General features: G+C 44.1%; 1 protein-coding gene across 20 annotated transcripts in view; it reads right to left on the reverse strand.

The window, feature by feature from the left end:
• The window catches only part of LOC137352560 (transducin-like enhancer protein 3), a 75,418-nt gene extending 60,511 nt beyond the window's left edge, over positions 1-14,907 (reverse strand). For all 20 annotated transcript variants that reach the window (XM_068018195.1, XM_068018194.1, XM_068018199.1 and 17 more), the window contains exons 1-4: positions 13,929-14,907; positions 13,625-13,722; positions 13,209-13,272; positions 12,560-12,604 (exon numbers count right to left, since the gene is read on the reverse strand). In XM_068018195.1, the coding sequence (XP_067874296.1) occupies positions 12,560-12,604; positions 13,209-13,272; positions 13,625-13,722; positions 13,929-13,952 (231 nt within the window). In that variant the 5' untranslated portion in view covers positions 13,953-14,907. The remainder of the gene's footprint in view (positions 1-12,559; positions 12,605-13,208; positions 13,273-13,624; positions 13,723-13,928) is intronic.
• Positions 14,908-16,204: the final 1,297 nt, after the last annotated feature.

Raw genomic sequence — 16,204 nt, forward strand, 5'->3', positions numbered from 1 at the left:
CCGAGTCTGTGCCGACCATCAACCACCCATTTATACTAATCCAACACTAATTCCATATTCCTACCACATCCCCACCTGTCCCTATACTTCCCTACCACCGACCTATACTAGGGTCAATTTATAATGGCCAATTTACCTATCAACCTGCAAGTCTTTTGGCATGTGGGAGGAAACCGGAGCACCCGGAGGAAACCCACGCAGACACAGGGAGAACTTGCAAACTCCACACAGGCAGTACCCAGAATTGAACCCGGGTCGCTGGAGCTGTGAGGCTGCAGTGCTAACCACTGCGCCACTGTGCCGAGACAGACTGGGAATAGAAATCTTTGACCCTCTTGGTTGCATGGCCTAGCTGCAAGAGGGATCACATAGTTCCACAGACAACTTCACTCAATTTCACAAGCTGGAGTGTACAAATACCCAAGAACCTCTAAAACTGCATCAACAATGCAAGTAGCACATTCTACAGAAACCAACCAACAGGTCCAGATAAATATCTGGGAAAAGGTAGGTACTGAAAAAGAATCCAGGGTCACAGCAGTCTCCAGGACTATTTTAATCATCTTCGAGGCACAACAAAGTAGGAAGAATTTCCCAGAGCGCCTGGGTTTATAATATCGCTTTTCATCTCTCCCAGGAGATCACAGTTTTGAGTGGAGTGTCTATATTGTAATATCACAATTGCAACAGTCCTAGCCAGTATATAAAAAAAATACAGAAATTAAACTTTATTAAAAAATGCACATATCCCAACAAAATCCTCTGATATGAATAAATATGAATGGGGGAAAAGAGTGCTCGCCCAAAGCCTCTTCTCTGGCCACTACCTCATCAGTTTGAAAGTCTTGTTTAAACTCTACAGTACTAACTTTATCTTCTGAAGACACATGTTTTTCTAAACTTTGCATGTTCCTTTATAATTACGCACAGTTGTGTGTGAAAATGATGAACTCTCCAGGTATTTACATGTTTGTCTGCATGACCATAGCTGTTTGAATGAAATGCTAAGCTGTGGTGTGGTGGGGGTATCAAGACACAATGTCAAAAAAAAAATTCCATTCAGACCAATCCTTCTTTGGTCTGGACAATACGATTAAAACGAAGCTATTAAAGAACGCCCTCAATAATTCAAGGCATTGCCTAGCATGCAGCCAGGCAGCTGCACCATTGTGCTACAGAAGCAGAGTTACACAAAAATAGGCATTTGGCCTAACCTGTCCACGTCTGAGTTTACTCTCCTCGAAAGAAAATAGTTCTATTCACACTTCCACACTCTGTTCCAGCCATGGCTGAGTGGGTAGCACTCTCACCTGAGTCCGAACCCATTCCAGAAACTGCAGAATAAAAAACTAGGCTGAGGCTTCCAGTGCAGTACTGCAGGATGAGACATTAAACAAACAAAGAGGTCCCATCTGACCCCACACAGGTGAATGCAAAAGATCCCAAGGCTGCTATTTCGAAGATGGGCAAGGGAGTTCTCCTCAGTGTCCTGGTCAATATTTATCCCTCAAGCAATATCACAAAAACAGATAATCTGGTCATTACTACATTGTGGGATCTTGCTGTATGCAAATTGGCCACATTTCCGACATTACAACAGTAACTACACTCCAAGGAGTATCTCATGAGCTGTAAAGTGCTTTGGAACATCCTCAGGTCATAAAAGGTGCTATATAAATGCAAGATTTTCTTCTTTGTCCCTTTAGCCCCTTTATCTTCACCCCCGTCCAAGCCAGTCTTGATTTTTGACAGTTTCTCACTCAATCACTAACCCTGGACATGAATCCCACAGCTCAATTCTCTAACGTTTCTCCTGCCCTCTGTTCTAAATCTCTTACATTTAATCTCATATCTGTGGTCCCACATTCTCAATCCCTCAACTGGTGGGAAATACCCACTTCTGCACTTAAATAGTCTGCACTTTAGTTCAGAACATCACCCCAAGTACAACTTTATTTAAAATGAAAAGATCCCCCTCTCACCTATCTCTCTCTGTGCATAGGGCTACTCTCTCATCACGGAGTATAAGCCATCACGTCGCACCAAGACCCACACTACAGTACAAGTTCCCAATGCCCAACACTCACAAAGACTGAAGAACCAGTAACGAAGCCAATCACAGGAACAGGAAGAGGCCATTCAGCCCCTCAAACCTGTTCCACCATTCAATTAAATGGCTCCACCCACCCACCTTGGCTCTGTAACCCGTAATGTCTCTTAACAAAAGTCCATCAATCTCAGCTTTGGAAGTTTTAGTTGACCCCTGCTATCAACAACTTTTTGGGGCAGAGAGTTCTAGATTTCAACTCGCCTTTGTGTGAAGCAGTGCTTCCTGACTACACCCCCGTCTGTAAACTTCCAATAACAAACCCTTCCAGTGTTAGGTGTCAGGCTGCCCCTGGAGTATGTATAAATGCTCCCACTGACCAGAGCTTTGGGCAGGTGGTAACTGGAGTGGGGAAGTGAGAGCAAGGAGATGATGGAAAAGAGGAACAAAAATTAGCAACATCCCACTCATAGTCCAAGACCAATAAGACTTGTTTAAAATGGGCTGCTTTAAATGAGGGGGAAAGGGAAATATTCCCACCAGCTGTATGGAGAGGGTGGAGAGGAGAACAATTCCCAAGTAAATGCAGGCAACAGGTGAGAGAGATAAGGGTGGAGATTAAATAGCAAACAACCTCAAGGTTACATTTTTCTTTAAATGTTGTGGTGACATCGTTGTCAAAACACAGAAAAAAACTGGGACTTACTGGTGCCAGAAATGCTTTGTAAGAAACTAGGTCTGCACAGCAGGAGAAAACAAGGTCTGAAAAGCTGCAACCACTTAACCCTTTCAGCCTCAGTAGGATTGAAGCCACAACAAACTGGCTCCAATTTGGTAAACTGGGGTAAATAGCCTTACAGAGCACAGCAACAAGGTAAAAGTGGCTTCCAATGTGTTCAGTGCAAGTCTCCAGACTCAGGATGCAGCTGCCTCCTGGAGACGCTCTCCTCCCCACTCATGCCCCCAACATAAATAGGAGAAATGTACAAGAACAAAGTTTTAGCAAGGGACATAAATAGGGTTGCCAACCCTCCAGGATTGGTCTGCAAATAAAGATTAATCTACAGGATACTGCTACAAGTTAAAATAAAAAGTAGAAAAATCACAGGCGCATTAAAAAAGTCAATTTTTTTTTCTTTAAAATGCTTGTAAGAAAGTATTGAACAGGCTATTTGACTGGGTGGGGTGGTTGGAGGCAGGTCATGTGAAAGAACCTCCAGGAATCTGTCCAAAGTTGGCAACACTAAATATAAACCAACTAAAGTTGATTTGGGAGCTGGGACAGCAAGGCAGTCTCCCCGGATAATCACCTAATCTCCCACAAATTTCACATTTAACTAGAGACCAGAGGCTGAGACACAGTCATCAAGCTGAAAACTGGAGCAGACTGAAAGACACATCAGCTCGAGTTCAGTTGGGAGAGAGCGCGGGGAATAAGAAGGAGAGAAGAATGAGAGAGATATTAAAAAAAAAGAGAGAAAACATAAAAGCTGACAAGGCCCATTACACTACACCGTCCATTAAGTGAATAAAAACAAGCCCCAGAGCACTGGCGGTCACACGTCTGCTCCACAATTATCAGCACTTTCAGCAGTCTAGCACCATTTCAAGTGCTCACTTCAGTACTCCTGTCAAAGGCATGTTGAAAGCTATTTGCCCTTACACTATCATTAGGAGCCAAGGAGTGAGTTAGAGAGTGTGTGTCTGTGTGGGAGGGAGAAGGAAAGGGAGAAATGAGCTGATCCCAGCCTCCTGCAGTGTACATATAACACTTGAATAATTCTTGCATGCATGTTGTTTAAGTAGTTGGCGTTTATGACGCCACTAGGGAAAATAGTCAAAGCTGTGAGCTCTGCGTTGAGTCCAACAACTGTTTCAATTAATAGCCATAAATCTCATCCATAAAATTTATCCGTTCAGGTTGAAAAAAATCTCAAAGTACGTTACGCAACAAATTACTTTGTGAAGTCCAGAGACTTTTATGCATACAAAGTTGTCTCCCTTTGGAGTTCATCAGGTCAGGCTCCCCCATCTTTCCACACCCTGCCAATTACACAAACACCCAATGGCAGCTCATCCCTCCATCCACATCACACCAAGATTCCCATTAACGACCAACAGAAGGAGAGAACTCTGCCTCCTCCCCCCCTTCCTACCAACCAATCTCTCAACCACCATTAAGACAGATTATCTGGTTATCACATTGCTGGCTATGGGAGCTTGCTGTGCACAAATTGGTTGCGAATTTCCTACCTTAGGTTTAGGGTTAGTAATTAATTCGCACTTCATTGCTCTTGTACAGTCCATACGTCACTGGCAAGATTAGAATTTTTAAAACAAAAACAGTTCCTTTTGGAAATTAAGAGCCACTTCATATCTGATCAGCGATACCCAAACTCCCCCCAGCCACACACGAGGAACCACGGCTTCTTCCATCTGAGCAAAAGGATCAAGGCCACAGACACACAAGCTCATGCCTAGCGAGAACCATCGGGCCACTGGAGGAGACAGAATCTAAAGCATCAAGATGTGTAAATTGTCACAGAATCTTAAAACACAGGCAATTCAGCCCATCATGTCAACTCTGAAAGAGCTGTCCATTTAGTTATTCCCATTCCCCTGCTCCTACCTCAAAGCCTGGAGATTTACTCTCACCCTGTCAAGTATTTATCCAATTCCTCTTTGGAAGACAGCGTTAAATCTGCTTCCTCCATCCTTTCAGGGAGTGCATTAATTCTCAGATTTGTTCACATCTATATCTAAAAAGCCCTGCTGCAGGCAAGTCCTAGGAACAGGATCCAGCACCACACCTGTCCATTCCAAATGGATGTTCTAAAGACCCATTAAAAAGAAACAGGGAGCTCGCTTGGAACTGACAGAGAAGTGGTGGCCAGACCATCAACAGAAACATCTATGCAGTTTGAGACAGATTGCATTGCTGCACTTGCTGATGCAACAACTGCACTGTGAAGTATTTATCGGAGTTGCACAAGAGATGTGATCAGAGGTTCTATAAATGGGAGGCCCCTCCTTGTCTCTTATCTCCTCCAGCCCAACCACTCAGATCTCTATGCTCCTCCAATGCTGGCTACTTGCACATCCCCCAATTTTCATCACTCCATCATTCAGCTGCCTTGGCCTTAAAATGCCAGAATTCCTTCCCTAAACATCTTCCCTCTTAAAGAGGTTTCTGAACATCTCTCTGTTTGACAAAGCTTTGGGCCATCTGGCCCAATATCACATGTGGCTCGGTGTCAAATTTTGTTTGATAACACTCTTGTGATGTACCTTGGAATGTTTTACTACATTAAAGATGCCATGTAAATACATCATGTTGTTGCTGTAAACTGCTTTCAGAAGCAAGACTGTAACGTAAATGGGTTACAAGATGTCACTATTTAAAATAATACAGGATACCTTTAAGGAATTGCAGCTTTTTCCACCATTCTACGCTATAATATCTGTGTGTAATGGGAGAAGGACAAAGAATTTCGATTGCGCGACAGGGCTGAGGCTGCCATGAAACAAAGGCTCAAGAGTGAAAATAAACCTGCAGAGGGCAGGTGTTGAACATTGTACACAAATCTATTAACTGCCCCTTGCCACTTTCAAGGCAACCCAACCACCAGCCAATTAAGCAGCACTCCATTCAGGAGTTTCAAGTTTCGCTCTTCCTTACTACACTAGTTATCAGCTCATCCTTTCTTTCAGTCCATAGAGTTTAATGAAAAACAATGTATCGCGAATCCCAATTGAGCCTCAGAACTATATAATTCCCCAATGCAGAGAGAGTGCACAGCAGCAGCACTGCCTATCCCTGGCAGAGTCAATCACAAACAGACAGGTTTAGACAGCAGGACAATAGATGAATTATTCAAGCCCTTCAGTCTACCTGTTCCGCATACAGCTGCTTTTATACTGGGATTGTTTCCAAAACCACACAGCGGCCTCACCCCTCCCTATCTCTTTAACCTTCTGCAGCTCTACCACCCTCGAGATCTTGGCACCCCGTCCAATTCTGGCCTCTTGCACATTAGATTACCATTGCTCCATCATTGGTGGCCATGCCTTCAGCTGCCTGCACCCTAAACTCAGGAATTCCCTCCACCTCCTTTATGATGCTCCTTAAAACCTACTACTTTGACCGTATTTTTGATCACTTATTCCAGTATCTCCTTATATGGCTCAGTGTCAAATTGTTTGATAACACACCAGTGAAGTGCCTTGGGACATTTTAAGACATGAAAAGTGCTATATAAATCAACTAGTTGATGTTTATAAAAGCAAAATACTGCAGATGCTGGAAACCTGAAATAAAAACAGAAAGTGCTGGAAATACTCAGCGGGTCTGGCAGCATCTGTGGAGACAGAAGCAAAGTTAGCATTTCAGGTCAGTGACCTTTCATCAGATGTTAACTGGGGTAAGCCCCAGGGAGTGAGATAATTCCAAAGTAATCCTGCTGGATTCACAAAGGTGGGCCTCTGGGAGGGTCTGATTTAATATTATATATATAAAAAAAACAAGAAGGTAATGCTGGCCTTAGGGAATTTTGCAAGTTTGGGATTGCTGGATGAACCCTCCACACCAGGGAGCTAGTAACCATGGCACCGCCTCCCCATCCCACCCACAAACGCAACAGCAAGTCAACACAGTCATGCTCATTTACAATAACTAAATACCCATTCCCTTCCTTAAATGTTATCTTTTCTCACCTCAGTTTGTCACATTTCAGACTTAGGAGTGAGACAGCAATGGACTCTCGCCCCACTTGGGCACCAATTCTAGGCCTGAGCTCCAGAATGGTACTGAAGGGTGCTACATTGCCAGAGGCACTACCTCTTAAGTGGGACGTAAAACAGAGGGCCACCTGACTGGCGCTGCCCACGAGAGAGTTCAGACCAACATTCCTCCCTCAGGAACAACCACTAAAAACAGATCAGCCATGCTTTAACTGGAAGATTGGTTGGAGGGGTAAAAGAGAATTTTAAAGAGTCAAACATCAGTTTTACACTTGTCAATTTTATTCTCCACTGAAACCAGTGTTCTACCCCCCACTGCCAGGCAGAATTAGTTAAAATTATCCCCCCTTCCTCCACAACTGTTTGTGGGATCTTGACGTGTAAAATGACTGCCCCCATTTGCTTAATAACTGTATCTGCACTTCAAAAGTAAATTGTTGTACATGAAGGAATTTAAAAAGTGCTCGAGATGCGAGTCTGTCACCAACAAGGAGAGAAAGAAATAGATGTCAGCCATCATTTCATACCTCACCTATGCTATAAACTCATTGCGAGTCGAGGTAGTGAATGGCAACAAGACTATGTGACTAGCGTCAGCTATGGCTCAATGAATTGGACTTGTGCCTCAGAGTCAGGTGGTCAGAATTTGACCACAAAACATAAGCTGGCATTCCCAATGCAGTACTGAGGGAGCGCTGCACAGTCAGAGGTGCTGTCTTTTGGATGGGATTTTAAACTGAGGCCTCCGTCCGCCCTGTCAGAGGAAAGTAAAAGATCCAGCGGCATTACTTCAACATTGGGCAGGGGAGTTCTCTTTAGTGTCCAGGCCAATATTTATCCCTCAACCAACATCTCAAGTCAACAAGTCCTAGAAATAGCTTTATGCATCGGCAGAGTTACACCTTCCACTATCTAGTGCTGCAAAGTACTTGAAGCACTTCAAAAAGGAGCACACTCTCAGGAGGATAAGGGAGGTGGGTGGGGGGATGGGCGGAGGAGTGGGTTTGATTATCATTTCGGACAAGATGAGAAATCTCTTTGCTCGGCGTGTTGTGAATCTTGGGAATTCTCTAACAGAGAGCTGTGGAAGCTCAGTTGTTGAGTATATTCAAAGCCAAAAGTGAGAGATTTTCAAACTCTTAAGGGAATCTAGCGATATCGAGATCAGGTCAAAGATCAGCCGTTACCTTACTGAATGGCCGAAAGGCCTACTCCTGCTCCTATTTATATTCTTACCTCACTGGCTAGAAAGTACTTTGGGGTGTCTTAAGGCCACGAAAGGTGTTGTACAATTACAAGTCTTTTGTTTACATGGGGAGAAAAGAGGAAGAGAATCAGTGTGTGAAGCTGTCCTTTCCCAACATCCAAACAAATACACATTCCAACAGGATTCATTGGACAGGCACCAGAATTGAGAATTCCCTCTTTTGGCCCTCTGACCTTCCCTTGCTCAGAGGCACTGGATGGCTGATCTTGAACTGCCGTCCAGCCAAGACCTCAGCTTAAAGAACTCTTCACCTGACATACAGTCAACAACAGGATTGCATGTTTGTCTGGGCATGCTCATTTAAAAAGAAATGATTCGTTTTGCTACACAGCACCAGTTACAGACACTCCTCCCATAACCATGATGACAATGTGTTGAGAAAACTACAGTGCCACAAGGCCAATCACAGGCTGCGAGATCCCACCCACATTTATTATGCACTCCAACACAAGACAGTCCCAGGAAAAAGCCATCTGCAGAAGTCAAAATACTGTACAACCATTATTGATATCCACAGCTAAAAAAAAAGTGACTTCTGACAACACAGGGCATGCGCAGAGCCTTTGTGGACATCAGCAGGTGCAAACATTTGACAGCTTGCCAGTATGAATGCGCACGCTGACGTCACCACGCAAGGGCGTCCTCACCCCTCAATAGCCACGATCACCGCCTCCATTCTCCCAATCAGTATCCTGCTCCATTCCCTCAGCCACTCACTCCAACACCCTCTTTGGGCAATGCGGCAGGGAGCAATCGGCTCGGGGAGTGACGAGGCCGGGAGTGAGCAGCCGAGCGGTGAGTAGTCAGGAGCGGGAAATTGAAAGCGGCAATTGACGCGGGGATGGCAGGAGGGAGTGGGCACTGTCGAGTGGGGGGGGGGGGGGTGTTGGAAGTGCGATAAATTGAGCAGCGCCATCTTTATTACTGGTAGCTGCCTGAGACATCGCAGACAGCGACATTTCAGTGGATGAGGCTGCATTTACCAGTACTGCACCACCTAGTAGGTGCGTTGTCAGTAAACGCAGACCAAAAATAAAAATAAAATCCTCTTTCAGCTCCCTAAAGGAAAAGGATACAAAAATGACAAGAGATTCATTAGGGCAAGCAATAAAGGTAGCCCTATCTTCAGGAAGGCGGCTCCCATTGTAATGTTTAGACAAGGCAAGCATACACATTCTCGTAGGCGCATAGGCCTGGAGAAAGTTACAGGGATAGGGACGGGTGAAAACAACAGAGACACAAAACTTCCACGAAGCATTTCCTGTTGGCAGTTTTACATTAATAAAATGCAGCCAGAGTTAAACTCATGCTGGCAAATAGGCTGTTCGGAGGTGGAGGACGAGAGCTCCAAGTCAGCAGGGGCATCTAGGACCTGGATCATCATGGATCCAAACAGCTGCTGTGCACAGGCTGCAGACCCTGGACTCACCGTGCACCTCCCAGTCAACCTCAAATAAACCTAAACAATACCAGGTGGCACACAGAGAAAAGCAGCAGTAGTCTTTCTGGATATGGATAAAAAGAAAAACACTAGGACACAGCATCCAGCTGAGCAAACCTCAACTTCAGAGGCACTATTCTCCGTGTCACTGGATAGTCATCTACCGGGAATTCCAGCAAAACAAATCTGAATCTCAAAGTACAAGCTTCACAGTTTCCATTTTAATAGAAATAAAATGGTCTCTGGTGCTTCCAATTCCCAGTCTCAGTTCAGCTGCCACCTCCCCAAACTCCAGCCAAATAACATTAGCCATAGCTTAGTAGGTAGCACTCTCTTGCAGAGCCAGGAGATTATGGGTTCAAGTTCCACTGCAGAGACTTTGAGGCATAATCCAGGCTGATACTCTCAATGCAGTACTGAGGGAGTGCTGCAGTGTTAGGCGTGCAAGTGTTTCAGATGAGACCAAGGCCGTGTTTGTCCTTTCAAGAGAATGTAAAAGACATTATTTCAAAATAACAGCTGGCGAGTTCTCTTTGGTGTCCTGACCAATATTTATCCCTCAACCAATATCACTAAAAGCAGATTAACCAGTCATTTATCACACCGCTGTTTGTCTCTATATTTGGTTACTTAAGTAATTCATTAATGTCCTGAGGTGGTGAAAAATGGTTGTATAAAATGCAATTTTTTCTTCCTTTGTTATTCACACAGTTACAATAAGCAAACTGTGGCAAGTGGCTCAGTGAATGGATCCAGTCACAAGCCCAGCCCCACAGACATACATCAATTCACTGGGTTCAGCAAGCAGATCTCGGTCAGAGTCCTACAAATCGCATAGGCATCCCATGGAAATGACAGGGTCCCATCTCCCACTGCCTAGTCATCCCCTTTTGGAAGTGCACATGGACTAGTAAATCACAGAGCAGGGACCACCACCACACAAGAAACTTCAACAAACTGCAGCTGTGCAGATTAAGAACTTGCACTGACACAGCACCTTTCACAACCTCAGGAAGTCCCAAAGCACTTTACAGCCAATGAAGTACTTTTTGAAGTGTAGTCACTGTCATAAGTAGGAAACACAGCAGCCAATTTATGCACAGCAAGATCCCACCAAAAGCAATGCGATAATGACAGGATAATCTGTTTTTCTCCCCCCAAAAGCGATGTTGGTTGAGGAATAAATACTGGCCAAGACCCTGGGGAGAACTACCCTGTTCTTCAAAAGACAGTAGTTCAGTGGAACCTTTTACATCCACCCGAGGGGTCAGGAGGGACCTTGGTTTAACGTCTCATTCGAAAGATAGCACCTCTGATAGTGCAGTGTGTCTCACATGGTCTAAATTCTAGGCAAGAGATCTGTGGATCAAGGAAACATCATCAGCACCTCAGAGCAGTAGCTTGTTAGCACAACACCCATTCCTTTAGCTCTTCACTTACTATTAAAGGCCACAGTATCTGTAGCCAAAACAGAGTCTGGTGCAATCCGAGTAACTTCATTCCAACAGGTGCACAACCCCTCCCCATCTTGATATGATCTTATCTGCTCAGCTCATCACATTCTAAGGACTGCCCTTGCATTTTTAAGTAATTTGAGAACAGTACCAAAAAGGTAGAAATGATGGGAGAGCAGAAAACAAACTGGATCGACTGCAATGGAAACTCAACAGCTCCCGTGTAGCACGAGATAAGGAAGGGGCGCTTGCAAGATTCAAAACACCCGACAGGGTTTCAGAACTTACAGTTCCTCTGGAATCCCCATGCCATTAATAGCCAGCTTTCAGCTCCACTCTGCGCAAGGATTACAAACACTAACAGTTGACACGAGGCTAATTTGAAGTTGTCTGTTTCAGGATCTGAAGAGGTCATTGAATTCCCCCTGACCTGCCAGGGACAGTGTCACTGTAAGTACTACATTATAGCAGAGGGAGAGAAAAAAAATCTGCCACCATTTTAGCAAACTCCCTGTTGGGGAGGTAACCTATACCTTACCCTCTCCCACCTCAGTGCCAGCTTTGCACCATCCCCAACACATGTTATGAATATGAGCCCTGTATTAATCTAAGCAAGTCTGACTTGACAAACATAGGGAGCTACTTTTTTTTTAAATTAAGTGTGAGTGTTGTTTTGGTAGTAGTGAGGGAGGGGGAATCACGAGGTGGTTGAACAAATGCCTTAATATTGCCGGAGGCCTGTCTGCTCACCAAGTCCAGAACAAATGGCACAGCTTAAAACATTCCCCATTTGAACAGAGAAAAGCAACACAACTTCCATCTCTAACCAAGCAGCTACGAAATTTGGCAAGAGTTTGCGTTAGGATTCCAACCCTCTATTTTACGGCCAATACTCCTCCCTCTCTCCCCTCTTGGTCTCAAGGTATCAACTCATCACTGGAGTGCAATTCCACAAGTGCCCTCCAAAAAAAACAGTAGTTTCAAAAAAAAACACACACACACACAAATATATTTCCCTTTTAAAAGGGAGAGAGGAAAGGCCAATTACAATTGTCCCAAATAAAAGCGGATTTATCCTTTTGTTTAGGGAACATCCTCTCATTAATTTTAAATGCCTTTGACATTGAAAGGGGGTCTGGGGCTTTTGTGGAGAAGAATAAATGGGAGAGGTGCGTGGGGGTGGGGGGGGGGGGCTGATTTGTTCAAAAGCCTGCTTGTGAGAGACAAAAGGAGTTCTGTCCCTTTAAGCTCCTGACAGATTACCCAAGTTTCACATTACCTCTAATTAGTAACACATAATGCTGCAGAGAAAGATTTGGGAACCCGAGACTGACAGATGTTTGAATAGGAACATTTCAGAATGTACTTTCTTCAAACTGGAGCAGGTTGTAGCACCAACTCGTGGCAGAATTTAGAACTGCCTCCCATCCCTCAAAACACCTTTTAAATCCACAACCATTCAAAACAAACCTAAAATTTCACTCTCCCTGCAGAATATATCAGACCCTCCATCTCCAGAAAGGAGTGGATTTGTTTTATATATAGCCAAAACATCTGTTAACAGCAACATCCAACTCCCAAAGACAGACATTTCCCAAATGCACACTTACCTGTTTATGCATTTCAATATTCAGCCCATAGGACATCTCATAATACTGAAAATTAAAAAAAACAAATGCATTAATCTACATGCTGGGATGTAGAAACGTCTCCTCGAAAAATCGAACCCTCTTATTTCCCACTTGGCTATTTTTTCCTTCATGTGCCATTAATTTATTTGCATCTAATTTGTTTTAAGACTCTGGTTTTCGTCTCTCACTCCCCGGCCTTTACCTTAAATTCTTAATAAACAGCTGTACTCGCGGAAGCGATAAATCGCCAGTTTACAGACCACACGTGTACAAGCTATCCACTTAAAAAATATGTATTAATCCAAAAATTGCCCTTCATCCACAGAAAAACAAGTGTTACCCCCAATACAAAGAAATGCAACCCCAGACTGCAACTTACTAACAAATACATTATGTTTTAGTGACAACAATCCGTGCAGGTTTTAAAATCTCTAGAAATGATTAGGCCATAATACTTAACAGGATTGAAAACAATGAAACTGGTATATGTCAATGTCTGAGTCATGTTTCATTTTTAATCAGCTCTTAATGATAGTTGACAAGTTTAGTGGAAAATGTTAATGTGGATTAATACAAGAACACCCCATAGACGGGGGGGGGGGGGGGGGGTGAACACACATACACTTACCATAACATAGTGACGCTGCATCTCCGTTTTCTCGTTTGCAAGTTTATCACATTCCATTTTTAAACTGAATTGAAAAGAGTGATGGAAGAAAAAGTATCAATTTCAGGGGTTCAGGGAAGCGAGACAATGTCAACACATTAACCAAACAATGAGCTTACATCACACACTGAATAATTTAAAAGCTTGTTTACATGGAATGTACTAACCTACACAAGGCAAATAAATAGCTGATTGATAATATTGAGCAATCAAGCCACCTTAAATACAGTCGCCCTATTATCTGATGTATTGTGAATACAAAGGGGAGGCTGAGACACACACACACACTGGGGGAAGTTGCACAGAATCTGATTTCTCTCTCTCTCTCTCTGAATAAACTCCTCAGCCAGAATGTAAACGCGGTGCACTTTGCCCACCTGTGATACTGAGCTTGTAAAAACTGAAATTCCTCTTTGATTCGATCGCATGATTCTGCCACGGTGAATTTGAACGGCTGAGCAGGTTGATGGGGAGCCTGCAAGTGCAGCAGAATTTTAAAACAGGAATAAAAAAAAAACCTACTCAGAATGAGCACCAAACACCACATCTAGTTGTCTAATGCTAGCAAATCAACCAATAAATACACGGTTCGATATAGTTATTTTAAGAAAAACCACAGCAGTCTCAGGGTATTCAAAGTTAAAGGGATTGTTTGTAGCAAACAGAGTGAAACATACTTACCGGGTGCCTGCCTTGAGGATACATCTCTGAAACAATGTATCCTCGGTTAGGGAAAGGGGATACCCAGGGAAGGAAACACACTATAGAGAGATACACAAGTCCAGCGTTCGATGGCCAAAAATGTCACCCCACACACACAAAAAAAAAGCTGTAAAGAGTCCACCGCCACGCTGCTCAGGATCAGAACCACTCCCAATGCTACAGAACAAAGCAGTAAGTCCTCTCCGGCTGAGGCGAGGTTTTCTTTTTATAAAGAAGTCCCTTTGTGCTATAAACCAAGGGGGGCTCCAACAGCACACTGTGGATAAAGGCAGATCATTGCACAGTCAGCGGCGTCTCGGCGTCGGACGACCCATAGAAATCAGCAGTAGCTTCACTTCACACACACCTATATATATATATATATATATATATATAAAAGTAGCAAATCAGTTTGGCGAAAACAATGCAGACACAACCGTGGTCACAAAAGAAATGGAGCTAGCGTCCACTTTGGAAGGTGCGGCTGGAATTTGGAACTTTGACCCGGGATTTTGGAACGCTGAGACGGGTGTTTGGAACGCCGGGTCTCGGCGGAGATTCTCTAATGGAACGTTCAGTAGCAGAAAGGAGCGTCTCGGAGTTCCAAAGGAGCAGCAAATCCCACACACACACACATTACTGCACAGATCATCGTCGCTTCTCCCTTTCCGCGATCGGAATGGTGTAGAGGAGGAGGAAAGACTCAAAAAAAAAATGCAATAATCTTCAATTAAGTTCAGCACGGCGATTTTTTTTTTTGCAGTTGACAAGATTCCAAGGCGATTTTCATCCACCGATTATTATATTTGCAACTCTTATTTTTGCCCTCGCAGCAAAAGATGGAGGGGCTTCTACCAATTGCAAGCGATCAGAGAATGCCACACACAGGCACACAATCCACACCACGCGGCTTCGGCTCCTCTCTCTCTCTCTCTCTGTATTCCTCTTTCTCTCTCACCCTCCCTCCGCCACTAAACCCCCTCCTTTCTTTTCCTCCGAAACTGCCGCGAGAGCCTGACCATATTTGGGTGGAAAGTAACCAACGTTCCGCGGGGCCGTCCGACCAATCAAGGAGCCCCGGACCCCACGTGGGGCTGAGCGACTCAAAGGGGCCGTGGGGGGAGAGGAGGCGGGGCCGAGCAACACGCTTGGTCGCCACCCGCCAGCCAATCGACTCCCGCCTGCCCCGGCGCTCGGCTCACCATTGGTCAGCAACACCCGTCGCTGTCAATCAAACCGGGGAGGAAGCGTCTGGGACCCGCCTTCCCGTCTGCTCTCTACAAGCTGTCAATCAAACCCACGAGGGGCAGCCGCGGCTGCAGCGCTGACAAATGCCTTTGATTCTGCCTACTGCTTGCAAATAGCGAGTGGAATGCTGCTTAATTAGTTTTGAATGTCTTTTCCCCCAACAGCTCAAACAATCTGTCAGTACCATGTGGTTAAAGGATCTGTGTGCGAGGGGAAAAAAACAGATAAAGGCAGAAAATCTGAAGCAGCCAATTTTTGTTTAAAAGAATAAAAAATTAATAAAAACTGATGAACGCATCTCTGCAAATCCCATCAACTCCGGTGACAGTCGATACTTAGCAAATGTTAATCATAAGATGCCTTTTTGAAAGAGAGCGCAGCTAATTTGAACCGTCGCTTACATAAAGACGTCGAGAAACTCAGCTTCCCCCGCCACCCCCGCGTTATTTAATTTGAAGTTGCTATCCCCAAATTAGAAGCTTTTAACTTAATATTTGCAGATTCCTGATTCCAAAGCCTTGTTTAAATAAATCTCCCCATATCAGCCAAGGCAGATGTACAAATCTACAATGAAGTTTACGTAAAATTAAAGGGCTCAATGGTGCAATTTTCCTTTTGTCGTAATACCAAAAGCAGAACGATAATATTTTAAAACATCACGTCCTTTGCAACCACGCCACCAAATAAAGTTTTTAACGGATTGAAATCAGTTTCTTCCCCCCCCCCCCCTTTTATCATTGTTTGATTTCCCCTTCAGCCTCCTTTATCACCACAAGTACTAAAACAGAGAAAAATATCTTATTTTGTCGTGATCTGTTCCATGTTATAAATTATGACCTCAGTGTATAAATCTCAAGCGCTTGACAATTATTTTTAAAGTGTTCAATGTCTGTTCGAGTCCTAATTGGAATCGTTTCAACTGTTTATATTACATGAAGTGTCAGGGTCATTTGCTACTGAAAAGATTAGTTTTCATTGGCCGGTTAATTGAGAACGCTAGAAACATG

Source organism: Heterodontus francisci, chromosome 38 (genome assembly GCF_036365525.1).
Source record: "Heterodontus francisci isolate sHetFra1 chromosome 38, sHetFra1.hap1, whole genome shotgun sequence".
Taxonomy (NCBI): Eukaryota; Metazoa; Chordata; class Chondrichthyes; order Heterodontiformes; family Heterodontidae; genus Heterodontus; species Heterodontus francisci.